General features: G+C 40.5%; 1 protein-coding gene across 4 annotated transcripts in view; it reads right to left on the reverse strand.

The window, feature by feature from the left end:
• Positions 1–6,607: 6,607 nt before the first annotated feature.
• The window catches only part of LOC140728026 (galectin-8-like), a 53,094-nt gene continuing 33,494 nt past the window's right edge, over positions 6,608–26,207 (reverse strand). Inside the window, exons 4-5 of one of the 4 annotated variants that reach the window (XM_073046130.1) lie at positions 18,459–18,590; positions 6,608–6,770 (exon numbers count right to left, since the gene is read on the reverse strand). In XM_073046130.1, the coding sequence (XP_072902231.1) occupies positions 18,471–18,590 (120 nt within the window). In that variant the 3' untranslated portion in view covers positions 6,608–6,770; positions 18,459–18,470. Of the gene's footprint in view, positions 6,771–7,358; positions 7,914–18,458; positions 18,591–25,587; positions 25,897–26,207 lie in introns of those variants that run through there. The other 3 variants (XM_073046131.1, XM_073046133.1, XM_073046132.1) reach the window with 3 other exon arrangements.

The following is a 26,207-nucleotide window of genomic DNA, read 5'->3' on the forward strand; positions in this document are numbered from 1 at the left end:
TCTATACGCAGATTTTCGATGATGTTTAGGATGGGATCTGTGAGGGCCATGGCAAAACCTTCAGCTTGTGCCTCTTGAGGTAGTCTATTGTAGATTTTGAGGTGTGTTTAGGATCATTATCCTGTTGTAGAAGCTATCCTCTTTTCATCTTCAGCTTTTTTAACAGACCGTGTGATGTTTGCTTACAGAATTTGCTGGTATTTAATTGAATTCATTCTTCCCTCTACCAGTGAAATGTTCCCTGTGCCACTGGCCGCAACACAAGCCCAAAGCATGATCAATCCTTCCCCGTGCTTAACAGTTGGAGAGGTGTTCTTTTCATGAAATTCTGCACCCTTTTTTCTCCAAACATACCTTTTCTCAATGCGGCCAAAAAGTTCTATTTCAACTTCATCAGTCCACAGGACTTGTTTCCAAAATGCATCAGGCTTATTTAGATGTTCCTTTGCAAACTTCTGATGCTGAATTTTGTGGTGAGGATGCAGGAAAGATTTTATTCTGATGACTCTTCCATGAAGGACATATTTGTGCAGGTGTCACTGCACAGTAGAACAGTGCACCACCACTCCAGAGTCTGCTAAATCTTCCTGAAAGTCTTTTGCAGCCAAACGGAGGTTTTGATTTGCCTTTCTAGCAATCCTATGAGCAGTTCTCTCAGAAAGTTCTCTTGGTCCTCCAGACCTCAACTTGACCTCCACAGTTTCTGTTAACTGCCATTTCTTAATTACATTACGAACTGAGCAAACAGCTACATGAAAACACTTTGCTATCTTCTTATAGCCATCTCCTGCTTTGTGGGCGTCATTTATTTTAATATTCAGAGTGCTAGGCAGCTGCTTAGAGGAGCCCATGGCTGCTGATTGTTGGGAAAAGTGAGGAGTCAGGGTATTTATAGAGTTTCAAAATTTGCATCACCTGGCCTTTCCTAACGATGACTGTGAACAAGCCATAGCCCTAACAAGCTAATTAAGGTCTGAGACCTTGGTAAAAGTTATCTGTGAGCTCAAGTCTCTTGGGGTGCCCAAACTTTTACATGGTGCTCCTTTCCTTTTTTTACTCTAAAATTGTACAAAACAAAAATAATACACTAATCTTGCTAAAAATGTTGAAAAAAATGTTTCATCTTTAACTTCATGACTTTTGGAGATCAGTTAATCTTCTACTCACTTAACTATTAACAGTAACAGAAATTTTGACCAGGGGTGCCCAAACTTTTGCATGTCACTGTATATGGAACGAGCTGCCAGAGATGTGGTAGAGGTAGGTACATTAACATTTAAAAATTCATTTTCAGAAGCGCATGAGCAAGGCAGAGGGATACGAATCACAGTGAGACAAATGACAGTAGCCCTCAGAGATGCTGTAATCATAGCCACTTTCAAGAAAGGAGTCAAATCCAATTGTCAGGGTTCTCAGCTACTTCTTCACAGTAGTTGAAGGTCTGAGACCCAATCACAAAGCCGAGCCCATCCAACCTCAGTCAGAAAAGACACAAGTCAACTCCAAAAGAAATGCATCAGCAGAAGCAACTACTATAATCTTATTAAAGACTGCCTGTAAATCAGTGAGAGAAATCATCCTCACACTGGACTATCAATAGAATCTGTCACAATTTACTTATGCTGAATAAAACCATAGATATAGGAGCAGAATTAGGCAATTCAACCAATCAAGTGCGCATGATGGTACACAAGCTATATCTTAACAAAGAGGTGCACAACTGATGCATCCTCAATACAGACAAGTGACAGGTAAGGTAATGTCATCATCATCTGAACACTCCTCTGAATCCTTCTTGCTGTGCCTCAAGCATAAGCATCTTGCTGGAATGGAACTGATCTGAAGAACAAATGGAGACCTGTTTAACCTATGTCGTCTCTCGAACCAAGGTCAGTCCAATTTTAGTTATTGCATTACAGTATGCAGACTATGCTTATCTATGCACATAGGTGGAGGCTAAAGTCTAGCACTGAGGCACACAAGACAGTGGACCTATTCAGGTTATGCTGGTAATCCAGAGTTTTTGACGAATAATCCAAATACCTGAATTAAAATTACATCATGGCAGCCATGGAACTTAAATTCAGAATAACATGAATTGTGAATAACACCTAGTCACTAGTAATGACCACAAGTAACAATAGCAAACTATTGGATTCACTAACAAACAACCTGATGGAAGGAATTCTACCATCATTACTCAGTATGGCCAATATGTGATTCTGGACCCACTCCCCCACCTGCCCTCACAAATGGCCTAGCTAGTCACTGATTTGTGAAGACACACTCTACAACTGTTTTTAGGACATCTGTGACAACACAGTGTGTTCATTCAGACCACAGATAAGTCCTTGAACATGGCCCAGTCCACTGACTCGAAGCAATCCCATAGCCGCTCCTCTGCCTAATATAACCATCCTTTTTTGCCCTAATCTCTGAAGCCTTGTTCATTAGCCTCTGCCTGTATGTCAGGATTACGGTGGAGGTCAGCACTTGATCATTAGGTGTTCAATGTCAGGGGAACAAAAGTACGACAAAACTACCATTTTGGAGCACCAGAGAGTTTATCATGAAACATACACCACCTTTAACCTTGATCGAAAGAGCAGTTCAGTCTACCCTCTGTATCAAGAAACCTTTGGGTCTGATTACTGTATCTGATGTACTTTGAGTAAACACAGAACACAACAATTTCTCATTTCCTTTTGATATGCCAATCTTGCCCTCAGGTCCTCAATCATGTTCTCCAGGAACCGCACATTTGCTAACAAGGTGGTGGGTAGAGAGGGTCTCATTCCTCTGTGTTTCAGCCCAGCTTGGAGCCCCCCCAAAACCTACCTCTCTTCAGCCATGGCAAAGTATGTTTGTCTGCTTGCTTGAGAGTTAAGTCCACTGTCCTCAGACGATCATGAAATCTGTAAATCACCAAGTCAATTCAAAAGTATACTGCTTAAATGGAGTGATCAGTGGTGTTCCATAGGGGTCTGTGTTGGGACCACTTCTTTTTACGTTGTATGTCAATAATTGGATGACAAAATTGATGGCTTTGTGGCCAATTTTGCAGACGATATGAAGATAGGTGGAGAGGCAGGTAGTGTTAGGAACCAAGAGACTACAGGAGGACAGATTAGAATAATAGTCAAAGAAGTGGCAGGACAGCCACAACATAAGGTCATTGAGCTTGTGTGCCTCAATGACCCAGAGAGCTATGTTGGCTGGAGTCCGGGCTGCATGCTTCAGCTCTTGGTAGGGTCATCCATGCCAAACAGGTCAAGGGGTAGAGGCCAGACTAAGAGTGATCCACCAGTTTCCAGGTTCGGGGTATCAGCTCAGAGCTAACAATCCTGACTGGTTAAAAAAAATTGTTATGGAAAGAAGTATGAAGAATTCTTCTGCATCTGAGTGCAATGGTATTCCTGAGTCTCCACCTGGGACTTGCATGACTGACAGTACTGAAAACCAAAAAGCATCTACTGAATTGATGAAGGAAGCCTTGAACACCATCAAAGATGGTGAACCTTCATTGCTGCCCTAACCAGCAGTGATACACAAAAGTAGCAGATGGAATACAGTGTTGGGAAGTGTATGGTTATGCACTTTGGTAGAAGAAATTAAACTGCAGACTATTTTCTAAATGGAGCAAAAATTCAAAAATCTAAGATGCAAGGAGTCTTGGGAGACCTCATGCAGGATTCCCTAAAGGTTAATTTCCAGGTTGAGTTAGGTAATGGGAAGACTAACTCAACCTGGGAAGAAGACTAGAATATAAAAGCAAGGATGTAATGTTGAGGCTTTATAAGGCACTGGTGAGGCCTCAGTTGAAGTATTGTGAGCAATTTTGGGCCTCTCATCTATGAAAGGATATGCTGTCATTGGAGAGAGTTCAAAGGAAGTTCATAAGAATTCCATGATTGAAAAGCTTAACATATGATAGCTCTGGGCTTGTACTCACTGGAATTCTGAAGAATGAGAAGGGATCTCACTGAAACCTTTTGAATGTTCAAAGGCCTCAATAGAGTTGATGTGGAAAGGATGTTTCCTATGGTGGGGGAGTCGGAGGACACAGCCTCAGAATAGAGGGGTGTCTATTTTGAACGGAGATGAGCAGAAATTCCTTTACCAGAGAGTGGTGAATCTGTGGAATTCATTGCCCCAGGTGGCTGTGGAGACTAAGTCATTAAGTATATTAAGGCATAAGTTGATAGGTTCTTGATTAGTCAGGGCATGAAGGGTTATGGGGAGAAAGCAGGAGATTGGGGCTGAGTGGGAAATGGATCCACCATGATGAAATGGTGGAGCAGATTCAATAGGCCAAATGGCCTAATTCTGCTCCTATATCTTATGGTCTTTGATATTATTGGCTGACTTACCTTTGTATTTTATCTTTTCCCTCCTTACATTTTTTTCAGTTGCCTTCTGTTTATTTTTAAAAGCTTTCCAATCCTCTAATTTCCCACTAATTTTTGCTCTATTACATGCCCTCGCTTTTGCATGTGTTATTTTCTATAATTATTAGTTAGGAAATGTACAACGGTGATCCTTGACATTATTTTCTGCTTGTCTGTGTCCACACCAGTACTTATGTGACCCAATGTTTTGGCACCACACCACACCACCTAAGTAGTAACAACCTAATCAGCTTGTAACTGTAATATTTTAGAATGCTGTGCTTAACCTACAAATCCTTAATCTATTGTTATTTATTTCAACTCATTTGAAACAGAGCCATAAGTAGCACTGTTTTTTTCAATGGATATATTCCAATGGTTTTTCTCATTGCCCAGATCTGATGCTTTACTTTGTACATTTAGTTTAGTTTGTTTAAAATGGTGGGTCTTGCAGGTGAAATCAAATATGTTAAAGAATATGAAGTTATCCTCCAGTTTACAATTAGAAAAAGCTTCAACAATGTTATCCATTACTCAGCTGTTCTGCTTTGCACACGATATAGACAGACAGCTGAATTAATCAAACTCAAGCCTATTGTCATTTATACAAGTAAATCTTACTTGCAGCAGCATCATGGCATCACATAAGCAGTATTCACATAAAAACTCAATTTTTTTTAGAACAAAACACATTTGAAACATGAGAAGTCCATTTAGTCAGTTCAATTTATATTACTGTTTGTGCTTGACACATGTTCCTAAATCATCTACAGTAAATACACTCAGTGGCCACTTGATTTGGTACACAGGTTCACCTGCTCATTAATTGAAATATCTAATCAGTCAATCATGTGGCAGCAATTCAATGCATAAAATCATGCAGTTGTTGTTCAGATCAAACATCAGAATGGGGAAGAAATGCGATCTAAGTGAATTTGACCATGTTGGTGTCAGACAGGCTAGTTTGAATATCTCAGAAACTGGTAATTTCCTAGAATTTTCATTCACAACAGTCTCTTGAGTTTACAGAGAATGTTGCGAGAAACAAAAAATTCCAGTGAGCAGCAGTTCTATGTGCGAAAATGCCTCGTTAATGAGAGAAGTCAGAGAAGAATGGCTAGACTGGTTCAAGCTGATAGGAAGGTGACAGTAATTCAAATACACACATCTCACACCTCAAAGATGCTCTTCTGCAACAGTGGTTATGCAGAAGAGCATCTCTGAACGTAAGTGTCAAATCTTAAAATGGTTGGGCTACAGCAGCTGAAGACCACACCAGGTTCCACTCCTGTACCTAATAAAGTGGCCACTGAGTGTATATGAGCATAATCTTCTATTCAAATCACACTTTTGTTAGCAATAATGTTTCAACTCCTGGCAATAATAGTGGAGGTCAGGGAGAGAAACAAAATTTGGTCCTTCAGAAGTTAAAATTGAAGTTTGCATTTAAACACCTGCTAGGTATATTTCATTAGCAAAATACTCTGGAATTTTGCTTTGCCATACACAAAGTAACCAATGAAACAATTAACAAGCAAATGATGGTAGAAGAGTCCATCAATTATACTAGCTCAGTTAAAACAATTTACTTGCTAACTCCAGTATGTTTCAAATTATCTTGTCAATTCATCATCTATGATTTCCTCCTTGATCTTCAGAACTTTCACTTTAACTATATATCTCTTGTAAGAGACTTTTTGAAAGTCAAGATACAAAGACAATCAGTTATTGTATCTCAGAGCATTCCACTAAGCCTTTTAGACATGACCTGCCTTTCATGAACCCATTTTGGCTGAGATTTATTGCTTCCACTTTTGCCAGATCTCTTGAATTGCGCTCTTTGTAACAGTCTAACATTTCTCTCATTACACATGCTGATCTCAAAATCTATATCACATGTTCTTCGATAATTCACTCCACTAACTTGTTAAAATATTTGTCCTTTTTTGTTATTTTTTGTTTTGGAAATTGAAATTTTGAAGACAATTCATTCCATTTTACCCGCCTTCTTTTTAAGGCCAGTCTGTTTCCTCTTTAAATTTGGATCTCTCTCTCTCTCTTAAGTAATACTTGTTTTGAATTAAACAAAAACCGTAAATAAAGACAAAGTGAATGCAGTAAGTTTGTTAAAGTTTATTTCAATAAACTAATAGAAAATTGTGTAGATTGAATATTGAAGCCAAATGGAAGTAACTCTTCAACAAACACAACACAGCTCCCTTTCATTCCTTTATATTTAAACTAACCAATATCTGCTTCATAATAAATAGAAGGAAAGTCACACAAATAAACATATCCCAAAATAAAAAGGATGAAATTCTTGTGCTTTTATTCCTGATGTGTAATTCAACCTTGCTTTGTAAATTTCATTCAGTTGCTATCCTAGAAGGTTGAGGGAAAGGGAGAAGGTAAACATGAAATTAATGGCAATACCCATTGCAAGATAGTGTAATAAATTGAGTATTAATATAATGGTTAATGATACTGTCATGAAGCGGAAATAAATGCAGAGTTTAATGACCATAATGAAACACATTAGATTAATGTTTGTGCATTAAATTTGAAATTAATTGAATGTGTAACATTAATAATAGAGTAATAAATTAGGGACACGTGGAGTTTAATGATTGTGATAGCTGAGTATACATGCATGAGATTAATTGCACTGTAAATAATTGGTATGTGTGCCATGTCTAATCACAATGTGATAATTAGGTGCAAAAATAATTATGCAATTAATATACTTGTAAGGGAGTAACGGTTTTAACATAATGGATATACATTTAGAGTGGTGATAAATACAGAGTTTAAATGGAAAAGTAATAAATTAAGAAACAGAATTTGAGGTTACCAGTAAGCAATAAAATGGATATACCTGGAGAACTGAACTGTGGTACGATATTTGCACATATTGGATAAAAGGTGGTATGAAAAATTAGGAACATGCAAGTTATGAACAGTGTAGTAAATTAGGTAGCAAAGTGGTCATAAATTCTGGATTAGAAAAAAAATATTATTTATTAATCCGTTCTAACAGGGCAACAACTTTTGGTGAGCAACTAAAGTGCTGATCTATTAAATCTCTTGCTGGACAGCTCCTGGCTTTATACTTAGCGATATCATTTAAATTAAATGAGTCCAGGATTTGTTATGAATAGCCTGCAGCAATTTTAGCATGCATAAGTGTCTGGCCACATTTCCAACCTCTCATTGAAAATGCAGCAGTTGCAGATTTTAATGGATTTCTTTTTAAATCAAAACTTAATACTGCTAGAAACACATGAAATTCTGCAGATGCCCGAAATCTTGAGCAATACCCACAAAATGCTGGAGGAACTCAATATGTCACACAACATCTATGGAGGGGAATAAGTGGTCGACATTTTGAGCGGAGATCTTCATCAGGATTCAAAAGGAAAGTGGCAGAGGTTCTGTAAGTTGTTTATTCCCCTTCATTCTTGATGTGTAATTCAACCTTGCTGATTTCTTCCAGCAGTTTGTATGTGTTAACACTACTATGGAAGGCTGGGTATACAAGGCAAGGAATTTACAAATTGAATACAAATGCAGCAATTAATTGCAGTATAACATTATAACTGAACTGTTAATTGCAGTATAGCAAATTAATATAAATGCACTGTTTAATTCAAATGTAACAAATTACAAAATAATTGATTATAAATAAAGACTATAATTATACTATAATAAATTGGAGATTAATACAAGGCAAATGACAATACAATAGAGATTAATGGAGGTGGACTACCATAAGAAATAGGAGCAAGAAAAGGTAATTCAGTCCCTCAAGCATGCTCTGCCATTCAACAAGATCACAATTAAACTTCTACCCCAGCTCTCTTTTTCTGACCTATCCCATATATTTCTCGATTCATCTATTAACCTATTTCTCATAGCTTTGAATGGAATCAATGCCCATAACCTTACAGGCTAGAGAATTCCAAAGATTCCAAAGAAATTTCTCTTTATTTCAATTCTAAACATCTCATAAGACCATAAGATATAGGAGCAGAATTTTAGGCCATTTGGCCCATCGAGTCTGCTCTGTCTGCCATTTCATCATGGCTGATCCATTTTTCCTCTCAACCCCAATCTCATGCATTCTCCCCAAATCCTTTCATGTCCTGACTAATCCAGAATCTATCAACCTCTGCCTTAAATATATTCAATGAGTTGGCCTCCACAGCCAGCTATGGCAACAAATTCTACAGATTTACCACTCTCCGGCTGAAGAAATTCTTCATCTCCATTCTAAAAGGACACCTCTCTAATTTGAGGCTGTGTCCTTTGGCCTTGGACTCCGCCACCACAGGAAACATTCTCTCCACATCCACCCTTTCAGTATTCGATAGGTTTCAATGAAGTCACCCCTCATTCTTCTGAATTCCAGTCAGTACAGGACCAGATCCATCAAGCGATCTTCATATGACAAACCTTTGAATACCGTAACCATTTGCATGAACCTCCTTTGAACCCTCTCCAATGGCAGCACATCCTTTCTTAAGGGGCCCAAAACTGCTCACAATACTCCAAGTGAGGCCTCACCAGTGCTTTATAAAGCCTTATTACATCCTTGCTTTTATATTCTATGTCAAGAGAGCCAAGATGGCAGCAGATGCAGCTTGCCGCAGCCACTCCGGAGCTGATATGTTATTTTTTAAGCGGGGTGCCGTGCGCAATCCTAATCTGATGAAAAACGGACATGGGAGCATGGAGGAACATCTGGAAATCTCCAGAAAGGCCCTCTTCATTGCTGCTGCTGCTGCTGAGGTCTGGGTCTCTGCTGAGGAGAACAGACCCCCAGTCCTCTGGGACGCGTTGCCGGTGGCCGTTGGCGAGGGCATCTTAATACGCTCGGCAGAGGATGGTGCTCGGAGAAGCTGTGCCAGAGGGATAGTCAGAGGCTCGGAGGTTCGATGGACTAGGAGTCCGCTGCGGTCGGGGCGCTTTCAGTGTGTGCTGTGTCTGCGAGGCTGGGTTCAATGGAGCTTTCATTGTGTGCTGCATCTGCGAGGCTGAGTCGGGTGGCACCATGGAAGTCCATAGCGGGGGTATTCCCTTCTGCTGCCTGCATGGGATGACGAGTCTATCGGGACCCTGAGGACTTGTGGAAACTGTGTGGTGGTTTCTTTCGAACTTATTGCCTTTTAACATCTTTGGACTATTTTTACTGTGTCCATGGTCTGTTTTTTTTATCAATTATGCTATTGTTTGCACTGTTGTAACTATGTGGTTTTGTGCAGGTCTTGTAGCTTTAGTTTTTGGTCTTGTTTTGTCTGGTGGATTTGGAGCTCCTTTCCGGGAAATGCGCCAAGATGGTAGCGCGATATTAATACGCAGCAGCCTCTCTGGACTCTGGATTTGGGGATTGCCAAACGTTATGTGGATTTTCTGGTGTAGTCTGTTATGTCATGTGCTTTTGTGATATCATTCTGGAGGAATATTGTCTCATTTTTTAACTGCATTGCATTTGTGGTTTCTAAATGACAATAAACTGAATCTGAATCTGAATGCTAACAGTGCATTCAGCTTCCTTATCACCAACTTAACCTGCAAGTCAACCTTTAAGGAATCCTGCACAAAAACTCCCAAAATCTCTCCTTGCCTCAAATATTTGAATTTTCTCTCCATTTAGAAAATAGTCTGTTTTTATTTCTTCAACCAAAGTACATGACCATGCACTTCCCAACACTCTATTCCATCGGCCACTTCTTTGCCCATTCTCCTAATTTGTTAAGTCCTTCTGAAGCCACTCTACTTCCTCAAAACCATGTGCCCTTCACCTATCTTTGTATCACCTGCAAACTTTGCCACAGAGCTATCAATTCTGTCACCTAAGTTATTGACATATACCCCTTTGGACACAGACCCCTGTGGAACACCACAAGTTATTGGCAGCCAACCAGAAAAGGCTCCCTTTATTCAGTCTTTGCCTCCTGCCAATCAGCCATTGCTTTATCCATGTTAGAATCTTTCTAGAATGCTTGCAACTTGTTAAGCAGCCTCATGTGTGACACCTTGTCAAAGGCCTTCTGAAAATACAAGTACATAACATCCACCAATTCCCCTTTGTCTATCCTGCTCAAAGAATTCCAACAGATTTGTCAGCCCAGCTTTTCCTTTGAGAAAACCATGTTGACTATGGCCGACTTTATCATGCGCCCCCAAGCACCCCAAAACCAACTCCTTAACAATTGACTCCAACATCTTCCTTTTTAAACTGTGGCTGCTCAGCCAAGATAAAGCATCCTCTCCAAATCTATCTATCAAGCCCTCTAAGATTTTGTTGTGTTTGAGGTCACCTGTCATTCATCTAAACTCTGGAGAAAAATGCCCCAACTATTCCTCCTAATATTACAAAACAACAATACCAGGAACCAGTCCAGTGAATCGTTACTGCCCTTCCTCAAGTACATCCATCTTTAGAGGATCAAAACTGTATTTAAAAAAAACTTCCGGTGTGATATCACCAACGAGCTAAGTAATTGCAGTTGTACAATTTTATGCTTTTTATGCGTTTACTCAAAACCTCTTGTAATAAATGCCACCATACCATTTGACTTCCAAATTACTTGCTGAAACTGCATTTTAGCTTTCAGTTACTTGTGTACAACATACAGTATACTTTGAATATCAGCATTTCACAATCTCTCACCAGCTGAGAAAAATACTGAAATAGATAACCTCACATTTTTCCACATCATACCCTACCTGCCACAACATTGCCATTCATTTTTCCATTTCCTCTTGAAGTCACTTTGCACCTTCATCTCAACTTTCATTTCCACTCAGTTTGATCAGAGTCAGCATAGAAATGGGCCATTTGGCCCAAATTGTTCATGTTGATCATGGTGCCCACCCAGTTAGTCTCATTTGAATTTGAACTTGAATTTATTTAAATCTTACATCTGTCCCAGAACATGATAGAGTAAACATATTTGCATAATGACAATGTACAGACATGTAGATTTACAAGTTTAGTGGCTTGTAGAAAGAAGATGTCCCATACATAGCCTATTGGTCCTGGCTGCAATGCTGCAGTACCTAACTGGAGGAACTCAGCAGGTCGGGCAGCATCCGTGGAAACGAGCAGTCAACGTTTCGGGCCAAGACCCTTGGTCAGGACTCGGCCCAAAACGTTGACTGATCGTTTCCACGGATGCTGACGACCTGCTGAGTTCCTCCAGCTTGTTGTACGTGTTGCTTTGACCCCAGCATCTGCAGTGTACTTTGTGTTTAATGTTGAGGTACCATTTGCCAGATGGAAGCAGGATATGCCCATGTCCCTCCTAATATAAATGTCTTTTAAATGTTATTATTGTACCTGCCTTAAACAATTCCTCTGGTAGCTCATTCCAAATATGCATCACTTTCTGCATGAAATTGTTCTTCAATTTCCTTTTGAATCTTTCACCTCTCACCTTAAACCTATGCCCTCCAAGTTTTGTTACTCCTCCCCGGGGAAAAGACCATGTGCACTCATTCTGTCTCTTTCTCTCATGTTTTTATACAAGACATGGCCACCCCTCAATTAAGTCCCAGTTTGCCCAACTTCAGCAGATAATTCACACCCTCAGAAAATCAGAGTGCCATCAGAAAACTTCATGATGATATGCTTGATATTAAGCTTATATTCTATGATTCTGGTAACTTTTGCATTTAATAACTATGTTCTTATAACCAGATAACCATATAACAATTACAGCACGGAAACAGGCCATCTCGGCCCTTCTAGTCCGTGCCGAACGCTTACTCTCACCTAGTCCCACTGACCCACACTCAGCCCATAACCCTCCATTCCTTTCCTGTCCATATACCTATCCAATTTTACTTTAAATGACAATACCGAACCTGCCTCTACCACTTCTATTGGAAGCTCGTTCCACACAGCTACCACTCTCTGAGTAAAGAAATCCCCCCTCGTGTTACCCTTAAACTTTTGCCCCCTAACTGTCAACTCATGTCCTCTTGTTTGAATCTCCCCTACTCTCAAAGGAAAAAGCCTATCCATGCCAACTCTATCTATTCCCCTCATAATTTTAAATACCTCTATCAAGTCCACCCTCAACCTTCTATGCTCCAAAGAATAAAGACCTAACTTGTTCAATCTTTCCCTCTAACTTAAGAGCTGAAACCCAGGTAACATTCTAGTAAATCTTCTCTGTACTCTCTCTATTTTGTTGACATCTTTCCTATAATTTGGTGACCAGAAGTGTACACAATACTCCAAATTTGGCCTTACCAATGCCTTGTACAATTTTAACATTACATCCCAACTCCTATACTCAATGCTCTGATTTATAAAGGCCAACATACCAAAAGCTTTCTTCATCACCCAATCCACATGAGATTTCACCTTCAGGGAACTATGCACCATTATCCCTAGATCACTCTGTTCTACTGCATTCTTAAATGCCCTACCATTTACCATGTATGTCCTAGTTGGATTATTTCTACCAAAATGTAGCTCCTCACATTTATCAGCATTGAACTCCATCTGCCATCGTTCAGCCCACTCTTCTAATTGGCCTAAATCTCTCTGCAAGCTTTGAAAACCTACTTCATTATCCACAATGCCACCTACCTTAGTATAATTTGCATACCTACTAATCCAATTTACTACCCCATCATCCAGATAATTAATGTATATGACAAACAACGTTGGACCCAGTACAGATACCTGAGGCACACCACTAGTCATCGGCCTCCAACCTGACAAACAGTTATCCACCACTACTCTCTGGCATCTCCCATCCAGACACTGTTGAATCCATTTTACTACTTCAATATTAATACCTAACGATTGAGCCTTCCTAACTAACCTTCCATGCGGAACCTTGTCAAAGGCCTTACTGAAGTCCATATAGACAACATCCACAGCTTTACCCTCGTCAACTTTCCTCATAACCTCTTCCAAAAATTCAGTAAGATTTGTCAAACATAACCTTCCATGCACAAATCCATGTTGACTGTTCCTAATCAGACCCTGTCTATCCAGATAATTATATATACCATCTCTAAGAATACTTTCCATTAATTTACCCACCACTGACATCAAACTGACAGGCCTATAATTGTTAGGTTTAGAACCCTTTTTAAACAAATGGAACCACATGAGCAATATGCCAATCCTCCGGCACCATCCCCGTTTCTAATGACATTTGAAATATTTCTGTCAGAGCCCCTGCTATTTCTACACTAACCTCCCTCAAGGTCCTAGGGAATATCCTGTCAGGACCCGGAGATTTATCCACTTTTATATTCCTTAAAAGCGCCAGTACTTCCTCCTCTTTAATTGTCATGGTTTCCATAACTTCCCTACTTGTTTCCCTTATCTTACACAATTCAATATCCTTCTCCTTAGTGAATACCAAAGAAAAGAAATTGTTCAAAATCTCCCCCATCTCTTTCGGCTCCACACATAGCTGTCCACTCTGATTCTCTAAGGGACCAATTTTATCCCTCACTATCCTTTTGCCCTTAATATAACTGTAGAAACCCTTCGGATTTATTTTCACCTTACTTGCCAAAGCAACCTCGTATCTTCTTTTAGCTTTTCTAGTTTCTTCTTACGTTCTTTATATTCCTTGAGCACCTCATTTACTCCATGCTGCCTATATTTATTGTAGATATCTCTCTTTTTCCTAACCAAGTTTCCAATATCCCCTGAAAACCATGGCTCTCTCCAACTTTTAACCTTTCCTTTCAACCTAACAGGAACATAAAGATTTTGTACCCTCAAAATTTCACCTTTAAATGACCTCCATTTCTCTATTACAACCTTCCCATAAAACAAATGGTCCCAATCCACTCCTTCTAAATCCTTTCACATCTCCTCAAAGGTAGCCTTTCTCCAATCAAATATCTCAACCTTGGGTCCAGTCCTATCCTTCTCCATAATTATATTGAAACTAATGGCAGTGTGATCACTGGAGCCAAAGTGCTCCCCAACACATACCTCCGTCACCTGACCTATTTCATTCCCTAACAGAAGATCCAACACTGCCCCTTCTCTAGTTGGTACCTCTATGCATTGCTGCAAAAAACTATCCTGCACATAGTTTACAAACTCCAAACCATCCATCCCTTTTACAGTATGGGCTTCCCAGTCTATGTGGAAAATTAAAATCTCCCACAATCACAACCCTGTGCTTACTACAAATATCTGCTATCTCCTTGCAAATTTGCTCCTCCAATTCTCGCTCTCCATTAGGTGGTCTATAATACACCCCTATAAGTGTTACTACACCTTTCCCATTCCTCAATTCCACCTAAATAGCCTCCCTAGACAAGCCCTCTAATCTATCCTGCCAGAGCACCGCTGTAATATTTTCTCTGACAAGCAACGCAACACCTCCCCCTCTTGTCCCTCCGATTCTATCACACCTGAAGCAACGAAATCCAGGAATAATTAGTTGCCAATCACACCCCTCCTGCAACCATGTTTCACTAATAGCTACAACATCATATTTCCAGGTATCAATCCATGCTCTAAGCTCACCCACCTTTCTTACAATGCTCCTAGCATTAAAATAAGTGCATTTAAGAAATTCTCCACCTCTTCCTCTCTGTTTATCTCTAATAGTACAAAGAACTTTACTGTCTTCTTTTTCTTCCTTCTCCCATACATCTGTTCCTACACTCTGGTTCCCCGCCCCCCCACCCCCCGTATCTAGTTTAAATCCACTGGAGCCTCTCTAGCAAATCTACCTGCAAGAATACTTATCCCCCTCCAGTTCAGATGTAAACCATCCCGCCGGAACAGTTCCCATCTTCCCTGGAAAACTGCCCAATTATCTATAAATCTGAAGCCCTCCCTCCTGCACCATGTCTTCAGCCACATGTTGATGTGCACTATCTTACTACTTCTAAACCCACCTGCACGTGGCACTGGTAGCAATCCTGAGATTGCTATCCTGGAGGTCCTGTCCTTTAACTTGGCACCTAGCTCCCTAAACTCACCTTTCAGGACCTCCTCACTCTTCCTACCCACGTCATTGGTCCCTACATGGACCACGACATCCGGCTGCTCACCCTCCCTCTTGAGAATACTGAGAACTTGATCCGAGATATCATGGACCCTGACACCAGGGATGCAGCAGACCATCCGGGATTCTCGACCTCTTCCACAGAACCTCCTCTCTGTCCCCCTAACTATCGAGTCCCCTATCACTACTGCTCTCCTCTTTTCCCTCCTTCCCTTCTGAGCTGAGGGTCCAGTCTCAGTGCCAGAGCCACAACCACTGCAACTTGTCCCTGGTAGGTTGCTCCCACCAAAAGTATCCAAAACGGTACACTTATTGTTGATGGGAACGGCCACAGGGGTGCTCTGCTCTTCCTGTCTATTCCCCTTCCCTCTCCTGACAGTCTCCCAACTACCCATCTCCTGACTCCTAGGGGTGACTATCTCCCTGAAACAACTATCTATTTCTTCTACATGAAATCCCATGTGTTTCCAGTTGGGAGCAGACTTTTTCTATTTCCTCAGTAATATTCATATCAGCAATCAAATTGGAACTAATGAACCACTGTTGATGTTAATTTCATGTTTCTCAAGTATCTTAACAGTTTGAATATATAGCATGAAATGATGGGTGCACAAATGTGGAATGCATTTCTTTCTTTCTATATTACATCAATTATATATTTGAAAAACTTGTTATAAGGGCAACTTATTCAATTTTTGTGAATATAAGAAATAATGCATGTTAATGATCGCAATGTAAAGTGAGTAGCTTTACATTTGTTATCCTTTCTATACCCAATTAGCAGTGAAAGTCCAGCCTGTACTTTTAGGATGATTTAAATTTATTTCCATATTTTAACCATTCCTTCAAAGCTAAGCCTGTGTAACTGTTCATGGACATGTCTTTCACAGACTGCATATTCCTAAATACTACATGACACCAGCAATTAAGATTTCAGAAATATTATTAGTATTGGAAAAACACTGGAAAATAGTCCAATCATTCCAAATAGCATGCATGGTTATATAGATAGAGACTGACTACAACACCAGTTGTGAGAACCAAGGTATGGACAAGGGAAGCACCAGAGTACTTATAGGTCTGCTTTGAATCGGTGGACTGGACTGTATTCAGGGATTCATCTTCAAGTCTGGATCAGTACGCTGCAGTTGTTACTGACTTCATTAACACCTGTGTGGATGAGTGTGTGCCTATGAAAACTGGCTGTACATTCCCAGACCAAAAGCCATGGATGACTCAGGAAGTTTGTAGTCTGCTGAGGGCTAGATCTATGACATTTAAGACAGGTGACCCAAGCCTGTCAAACCAGGTATGACTTGTAAAGGGCTATATCAGGAGCTAAGAAACAATTCTGAGTGAGTCTGGTGGTGACATCTCATCTCTGGCAGGGTTTGCAGGCCATTACCTCCTACAAAACAAAACCCAGTATCATGAATGGCAGTGATGCTTTACTACCAGACGGGCTCAATGCCTTTCATGCTCGCTTTGAAAGGGAGAATAAAACTACAGCTGTGAGATCCCTGCTGGACTCTGTGATCTCTGTCTCAGAGGCTGATGGTTGGGTGAATCTTGCAAAGCGGCAGGCCCTGATGGAGTACCTGGTAAGGCTCTGAAAGCGCGCCAACTAATTAGTGGGGTATTCAAAGATATTTTCAATCTCACTGCTGTGGTCAGAAGTACCCACCTACTTCAAAAGGGCAATCATTATACTAGTGCTCAAGATGAGCAGTGTGAGCTGCCTTAATGACTATTGGCCAGTAGCACTCACATCTACTATGATGAAATGCTTTGAGAAGTTGGTCATGGCTAAAATTAACTCCTGTCTCAGCAAGGACCTGACCAACTGCAGTTTGCCTATCGCCACAATAGGTCTACAATGGACGCAATCTCAATGGCTCTCCACACAGCCTTGGATCACATGGACAATACAAATACCTACGTCAGTATGCTGTTCGTTAACACCATCAGTCCTACAGTCCTGATCAAAAAACTACAGAACCTGGGACTTTGTACCTCCCTCCACAACTGCATCCTCAACTTCCTAACCGGAAGACCACAATCTGTGCAAATTGGTAATAACATCTTCACCTCGCTAATAATCAACACTGCAACACCTCAGGGATGTGTGCTTAGACCACTGCTCTGCTCTTTTTGTACCCATGACTATGTGGCTAGGTATAGCTTAAATGCCATCTATAAATTTGCTGACATACAACCATTGCTGCCAGAATTTCAGATGGTGATGAGGGGGCATACAGGAGTAAGGTATACCAGCTAGTTGAGTGGGGTTGCAGCAACAACCGTACACTCAACATCAGTAAGACCAAAGAGCTGATTGTGGACTTCAGAAAGGGTAAGACAAGAGAACACAAACCAGTCCTCAGAGGGATCAGAAGTGGAGGGAGAGAGCAATTTCAAGTTCCTGAGGATGTAACCTGGTCCAGAGATATCGATGCAGCTGTGAAGAAGACAAGATAGCAGCTACATTTCATCAGGAGTTTGAGGAGATTTGGCTTGTCACTTGAAAGTCTCAAACACCTTTATAGGTGCACCATAGAAGCATTCCGACTGGCTGCATCACCACCTGGAAATGGGGGGGGGGGTCTACTGCACAGGATTGAAGTAAGCTACAGAGAGTTGTAAATTTAGTAAGCTCAATCACAGGTACTAGCCTCTGTAGTATCCAAGGCATCTCCAAGGGGAAATGCCTCAGATAAGCAGCTTCCATTACCCAGGACATGCCCACCTCTCATTGTTACCATCAGGAGGAGGTACAGAAGCCTGAAGGCACACACTCAGTGATTCAGGAACAGCTTCTTCCCCTCTGTCATCCAATTTCTGAATGGAAATTGAACCCATGAACACTACTTCACTGCTACTTTATTTTTGTTTTTGCACTACTTATGTATTGCACTGCACTGCTGCCGCAGAGTTAACAAATTTCACGACATATGCTGGTGATATTAAATCTGAATCTGATTCTGATATTAAGCTGTCAGCACTACTTTACATAATCTTTCCTTCACTACTTTCATTTTGTATTCATGGGATTAAACATATTTACCTTGTCTCAGATTCAAAGTTTAAGAACGTCAATACTTTCTACTTCTATATCTCCAAAAACCATAACAGTGTCAGGCTTCCAATCTTCTAATCGATGCGGGTAGTCCAGAATGTGTCTACCATTCAGAGATACCTAAGTAAAGAGTTTTCAAAAGATATCTTAGTTCTCTAACACAAGCCAGTAATCTATTGCCAAAAACTTGACCCCCTTGCTACTTTGATTTGTGCAGAAACAGCAGAATAAAACAACTTTTGACTGATTTGATTTTCAAATTTTAAAATGCCTTCATGTAAAATAGCATAAGCACTACTATGCATGATTCATTTTTAGCAATATTGATGCTTGTGAGGGATCAATGAATCATGTACCAAAACACGTTACACTGGAGCTTTTGGAAAAACCCAACACCTTTGTTAAGACCATAAGGCATAGGACAGAATTAGACTGTTCAGCCCATCGAGTCTGTTCTGCCATCCCAACATGACTGATTTATTATTCCTCTCAACCCCATTTTTCCCTTCTTCCTGAGACCTGTGATGCCCTGACTACTGAAGATCCTATCAACTTCTGCTTTAAATATACCCAGTGACCCGGCCTCCATAGCTGCCTATGATAATGAATTCCACAGATTCACTACCCTCGGGCTAAAGAAATTCCTCATCTCTGTTCTAAATGGATGTCCGCCTATTGTGAGTCTATGCCTTCTGGTCCTAAACTGCCCCACTATAGGAAATATGTGTACCACATCCACTCTAGTTAGGTCTTTCAATGTGTTTCAATGAGATCCTCACTCATTTTAAAAACTCCATCAAGTACAGGCCCAGAGCCATCAAATGCTCCTCATACATTAACCTTTTAATTCCTGGGATCATTCTCATGAACCTCCTCTGGATCCTCTCCAATGCCAGCACATCTTTTGTTAGATTAGGACCCAAAACTGCTCACAATATTCCTTATGCTCTCTGACCAATGCCTTATAAAGCCTCAGCAGTACATCTTTGCTTTTATTTATATCCTTGTTAACTGACATGAAAACTAGAAGCACAATGCACAGTATAAAGGGAAAAATATATTACAGTAAATAGCAATAGTAAGTTGGAATTGCAAATATAATGGTGAATGGCACCAATACTATCTTCCATTTTGTAGAAATCTGACAAATGTAATTTAAACAATATGGACCAAATACTAAAGAAATCCCACATGCTGTTTCAGAGATATCAGTTCAATGCAAGCTACATATAAAAGCTAAAATTATAACCCATCTTTTACTGTATTCCAGGGATCTTATTTGAGGAAGTTGTCATCATCCTAAAACATGAGAACTATTTTCACAACCAGTAAGATCGCAGATCTGAACTAATTACTGTTCTCAGAATGAACCACAGAGCATTTTCTCTGCTTCTTATTTTATCACTATCATTAAGTTAAATTACCAAATTAAATATTTGATGGCACTAAATAAATTAACCACCTTAACAGAAAGTGCAGGGGAATTCTCACAAATACCCTGCCCATTATTTATTGCTCTGGTCGGTCATGACGCACATCAACTACAGCATCCCAGTCAATCTTCACCCACTGTAACTTGACTTACACTGAAACCTTGGCTACCTTAACCTACACTCATCTCTGGAGCACCTGCACAGTAAAGACACCTACATTAGACTACTGATTATTGATTACAGCTCTGCCTTCAATATTATAATTCCAAGCAAACTCATCTCCAAACCCTGGACCAGGGTTTCTTAACCAGAGTTTGATGCAGCCTTAGGGGTTTCGCGAGAGATCGCGATTAAAAAATAAACAAACATTATTTTTTAAACTTTGCACAATATGCGATGTTTGCACTCTCAGCGATGGGCAGTGAGCACGCAGACCTGTTAGCAATCTCATTCAAGGACTCTCAGCCCAGTATGACAGTGTGCAGTAGGACCGTGTTTTCTTGCTTGAGTCCATTTTCAATTTTTAAACACATGAGAGGGGAGGCCCTTGATAATTGCTGAGCACTTTTTGGTGAGCACAGTGGAGGGGAGTACTGTAGACTGATAATTGGTGAGTGCTATATTGCAGAGGGGCGGACGGTAGGCTGATGAGGAGCATTAAGTGCGTTTTCCAATTATTGAATGAACTCGCCCAATTTGGGCCATGATGTCAGCCTCTCCCTCCCAAATTACCTCCCCCAATTTCCCCTGATGAGCCATGACTGACTTAAGGGAGCAAACAAACTTTATCAGTGTAGTCAAAAATTGGAGGAAAATTTTCATTCTGAAGACGGTCTAGTGTGGTGATTTTTGAAGAGGAGGTGTGGGATGGAAGAGGAGGATTCTAAGCCTAGGCCTAAGGACAATTCTGATAAGGTTAATGATGAAGAATTACAATCTTCTGAGTCATTTCACTGCACTAGTGCAACAATGGACACAAAAAGTCCGTTTTTTTTTACAAAACTATAAAAGTTTATATACACAAAGTACAAACATCAAATATTTTGAAGACAGTGAATAAATTCAAATTAAAATATGATTATTACTGTCTACAAAACAGTCAATTCCCTGGGGGCCCACCGCTCCCAGAAATGACCCATTGTAGTCTCTCCTCCAAGGACACGAACACGAACGTGTTCTCAATAGAGGGGCAGGCAGTTGGCCCTGGCAGAGTCCTCGACCTTCTGATGCCTAGATCCATGAATGGCCATCTTTGCCAGGCCCAGGGGCAAGCCCCACCAGTAGATCCTCCTCACGACCTGACCCCATCTGTACTGGGTGCCCGTATACAAGGAGCATGGGGCTGAAGTACAACCAGAACCTGAGCAGCAGACCCTTCAGGTACTTAAACAGGGGCTGCAACCTCTCACACTCCACATAAGCATGGTACACTGACTCCTTTCATCCACAGAATGGACAGGTGAACAGTAACCTTAACTCTAATGCTTAAAAACCTGTTGTACGGTACTGCCCAATGCAACACCTTCCACCCCAGGTCCCCAATGTACAGAGGAAGGACCCCTATATAAAATTGATTTTCACTGCTGACCTCCTGTGCTGCCAGACGGTAAAACAGACCGCCAAGGTGAGTCTGGTTGTTAGATGAAGGCAAGGAAGTGAAAGGTAGCAAGAGCAGCCCATACAAGAAATGCTTTGGAATGTCATGGAAGGTCACGGTGGGCATCCCCACAAGATAGCTCACGTTGTGTGGGACCCTCTCCCGCATGATATCCTGAGGCCTGGGTCCGACGAGCACTTCTTTCCATTTCCCCAAAGTCCCTCCACACCCACTGTATTAGGATTGGGACCAGCCCCCTTGCATCTAGAGCATCGTCCCCCACAGGCGTAGGAGAAACATGTTTGGATGAGTCTACACCCCATACCCTCAACAGTTCTCGGTAAAAGAGCAACAGTCCCCTCAAAGTGGTGTGGTTGACGCTGTCTGCTGGAAGCCATATGCTCTCTTGCAGGCAGTGTCCCTGGCAGAGAAAGTGCATCGCCAGCACATGCCATCTCAGAGGGTGGTCGCTGTACAAGTATCTCTGGGGGGTCCTGAGGCAGACAGCTGCTAGCTGGGTGCACACACACACCAATGACTTGCCACCTTCCACGATAGGAAGTCTCAGGACCGCACAGTGATTCATTGCCTCCTGATGCCTCTAAAGAAGTCCACCAGCCTCTTCTGGGTCCTGGAGTCAAAAGCAGTTGGTGGGTCTAAAGTAATCAGCCAGTACCATATCTTTACAATGAAAGCTACTTATCAATGGGTTTTACATGAACTGGTGATCCGAGTTGTCCTATTCCATTGTGCCCAGTCTGTGGCAAACAACTTACAACTGTAGCAATGGCTCCAGCAAAATTGAAAAGACACTTAACTACAAATCACAGCTGTATGACATGTAAAAGTGCTGATTATTTTAAACGACTACTGGAATCTCAAAACAAACAAATTAAAGCTTTTGAAAATAACTTTCAAGGTAACAGTCATTAAAAGGCTCAGGAAGCAAGTTATTTAGCAGCAAGACCAATTCACTCTAGAATGTTTAAAAACTGTGAAAACCTGGACAAAGAGCACACCAATCCCCTGCTACATACATAAATCCAGTGGCTTAGCGGAGGAAGAATTCTCAACAGGGTGTTTGAGCTAAAAGGTGAATTGCAAGACCACTTTCAAGAAAATAGGACAGATTTTACTAAGTGATTTGAAGATGAAGAACAGCTGCAGAAACTAGCCTACTTAACAGACCTTTTTCATCATATGAATCAGTTGGACAAGTCTCTGCAAGGTCCTGAAGAAAATGCTTTGACTTCAAGTAACAAGATTCTTGGATTTTAAAAGAAGCTGAATCTTTGGAAAAATCATGCTGCAAAAGGAAATCTTGAAATGTTTCCACTGCTGCTTGGCTTGAAAGTGAGAAAGGGTGTCAGAAAGTCTCAAGACTTATTGAAAACCACCTGGAAGAACTGCAGAACAAAATTGAACAGTATTTTTTCAGTATTTTTTCTCCCTTTCAACACAAGTGCATGACTGGGTGAGGGACCCTTTCTCTGAAACTTCTGCTCAGCCTGAACACTTGACTTTGAGAGAAGAGGAAGAACTTTGTGAGCTGCAGTCTGATCATGTACTCAAGATGAGATTTACTGACTTGCCTCAGGACAAGTTCTGGATTTCTGTGAAAGAAGAGTATCCTGCCATTCATAGGAAAGCAATGAATTTCAGGGTTCTCACTTTTAACTGTTGTTTATTCTTCAGGGCACCTCTCTGTTTTCGTGGATGTTTTGCGAAGAAAAAGCATTTCAGGATGTATATTGTATACATTTCTCTGACATTAAATTGAACCTTTGAACCTCTGAACATTTTGCTGCAATTTTCAACCTCTTACATTTGTGAACAAGCTTTTTCTTGTTTAACAAGCATCAAGAGCAAGGATAGAAATCATCTCATTTTAGTTGAAGGTGAAATCCATGTGCACTTAGCTCAAGATCAACCCAGAATTGAGAAATTTATTATGTTTGCCTTATGAGGTTTTAAAACTTATGAAAGAGTAATTTCAAGAAAAAGTTGGTTCCATCTTGAGTACTAGCCTACAAACTACACAGAACATCTTCAAGGAGCGGTGTCTCAGAAAGGCAGCATCCATTATTAAGGACCTCCAGCACCCAGGGCATGCTCTTTTCTCACTGTTACCAGCAGGTAGGAGGTACAGAAGCCTGAAGGCACACACTCAGTGATTCAGGAATAGCTTCTTCCCCTCCGCCATCTGATTTCTAAATGGACATTGAACCTCACTTTTTTAGTATATACTATTTCTGTTTTTTGCACAATTTTAATCTATTCAATATACATATACTGTAATTTATTCATTTATTTTCTTCTATATTATGTATTGCATTGAACTGCTGCTGCTGTTAACTAATTTCACGACACATGCCGCTGATAATAAATCTGATTCTGAAGAAAGGCAAGCTAAACTTATCTATTTTTTTCCAAGAAAGGTTGACTAAAAATTCATTCTCTATTCAAAAGAGCATTGACAATTATTTTTGGATTATTATATCTAAAACTTGCATACCATGAGCTCTACATATAATTATTTTTATGCAGGGGTTTCCTGAGACCTGAAAATTATTTTAAGGGTTCATCCAAGGCAAAAAGGTTGAGAAAGGCTGCCTTAGACCCTGGGACTCACACCTCCCTTTGCAAATAGCTCCCTGACTTCCTGACCAGCTGATCTCAATCAATAAGGATATGCAACATCTCCACCAACGATTATTCTCAACAATGGCACCGCACAAGGCTGCATCTTCAGCTCCCTACTCTTCTCAACTGTATGGACAGATTCTACTCCAACTCCATTTACAGGTTTGTGCTAGCACTGCAGTGGGTGTATCTCAAATACTAATGAGAGTAGGAAGGAGATATAGAGAGCCTAGAGGCATTATGTCATGACAACAGCCTTTCCCTCAATGTCAGCAAAACAAAAGATATGGTCATTGACTTCATATAGTTCATATGCTCCTGGCTACATCAACAGTGCTGAAGTTAACTGGGATGAAAGCCTGAAGCTTCCAGGAGTGAACATCACCCTTCCTCGTCAATCACACTGACACCATGAAAAAGAAAGCTCACCTCTGCCTCTACTTCCTCAAGAGGCTAAAGAAATTTGATATGTCCCCTTTGACTCTCACCATTTTTTGTCGATAAACCATTGAACTTTCTGGGGTGCACAACATATTGTAAATGCATCATGACTGTTTTACCAGTGACCGCAAGATACTACAGACATAATTCAACACATAGCACTAGGCTCAAGAACAGCTTCTATCCCACTGTTAATCAAAGGCTCCACACACACTGTCTCTCTCCCCTCTGCCACTGGGGAGAAGATTCAAAAGCCTGAAAGCATATATCACCAAGCTCTAGGACACCTTCTACCTTGCTGTTTTAAGACAACTGAATGGATCCCTAGTACAATAAGATAGACTCTTGACCTCACAATCTACCTCCTATGACCCTGCACCTTATTGTCTGCCCGCATTCACTTTTTCTATACCTGTAACACTTTATTCTGCACTGTTGTTTTACCATACTCTACCTGAATACACTGTTGTAATGATCTGTATAAATGTATGCAAATCAAACTTTTCACTGTACCTTTGGGACATGTGACAATAATAAACTGATTTACCAATTTACTGAACAGTTATTATCACAACTGTTTACAGAAACCTTACTGGACTCAAATTGGCTGCTGCATTTCCTTCATTGCAAGAGTGGATACAAAAGTATTTCATGTCATCCAATGTGGTAGTTGAATGAATAAGATTTGAGTTACTTTGCTGCAAGGTGAAGAGTTTCCCATTCATCCTGTAGATAACTTACACTCTAGTGAATAATTTGCTGGTGAGGTGCAATTTCTGGCAAGAAAGATTGAGATAGAATCTGGGCAACTGAGTCTCTTATGGACCATTAGTTAGTATTATTGTTTATTTAAAACTGGAAGATACTTATAAAATGTTCTTTTTTTCCTAACCATCTGCTTTATATAGATCCACATTCAAAATTAAATGTCATGTTACAGAAGACACACCTTTAAGGTCAGAAGAAGAAAGTTTAAAGCAAATTATTGGGGCAAATGGTGGAAGCCGATACAACAATAGTGTTTAAGCAGCTATTAAGATAGTCACATAAATATGCAAGGAATGGATCATGTATATGCAGAAGACAAATAGTTTAATTTAGCATATATTCAGCTCAGATATTGTGAGCTGAAGGACCTGTTCCTGTGTTGTACCTTTCCATTTTTTAATCAGATCAGAAACAAACTGCTGATTTTGACTTATGAGTGAAATCTCTGAAACACCATATCTAAGATGCTCATGGTCCATGACGAGCTCTCAAAAGAAACGTCACCCTGTGGGAAGCCAAATCAAAAACTGCAGAAGGTGGAAATCTGAAATAAAAAGAGACAGCATGCATGGAAAGTTACATTTCAAGCCAGAACAAAGTATATGGACTTTGCCTGGTATTACCACACAAAACATGATCAGAGATATAAGCCACCATTAGTACAAAACCATAACATGTCATTCTGAGTATTGAAATTTGCTTTATCTAATATGCTATCTCCAAGTGGCTGTACAGAGACTTTGGATTGATTAACTCATAAAGAGGGAAGTGGTGGTAAATAGATTAAAATATTGTCAGCATGAATAAGTAAACTAGTTAAATGCAGCAAAAGCCACATTCATATACAGTACGTCA

Source organism: Hemitrygon akajei, chromosome 5, assembly GCF_048418815.1.
Source record: "Hemitrygon akajei chromosome 5, sHemAka1.3, whole genome shotgun sequence".
Lineage (NCBI taxonomy): Eukaryota > Metazoa > Chordata > Chondrichthyes > Myliobatiformes > Dasyatidae > Hemitrygon > Hemitrygon akajei.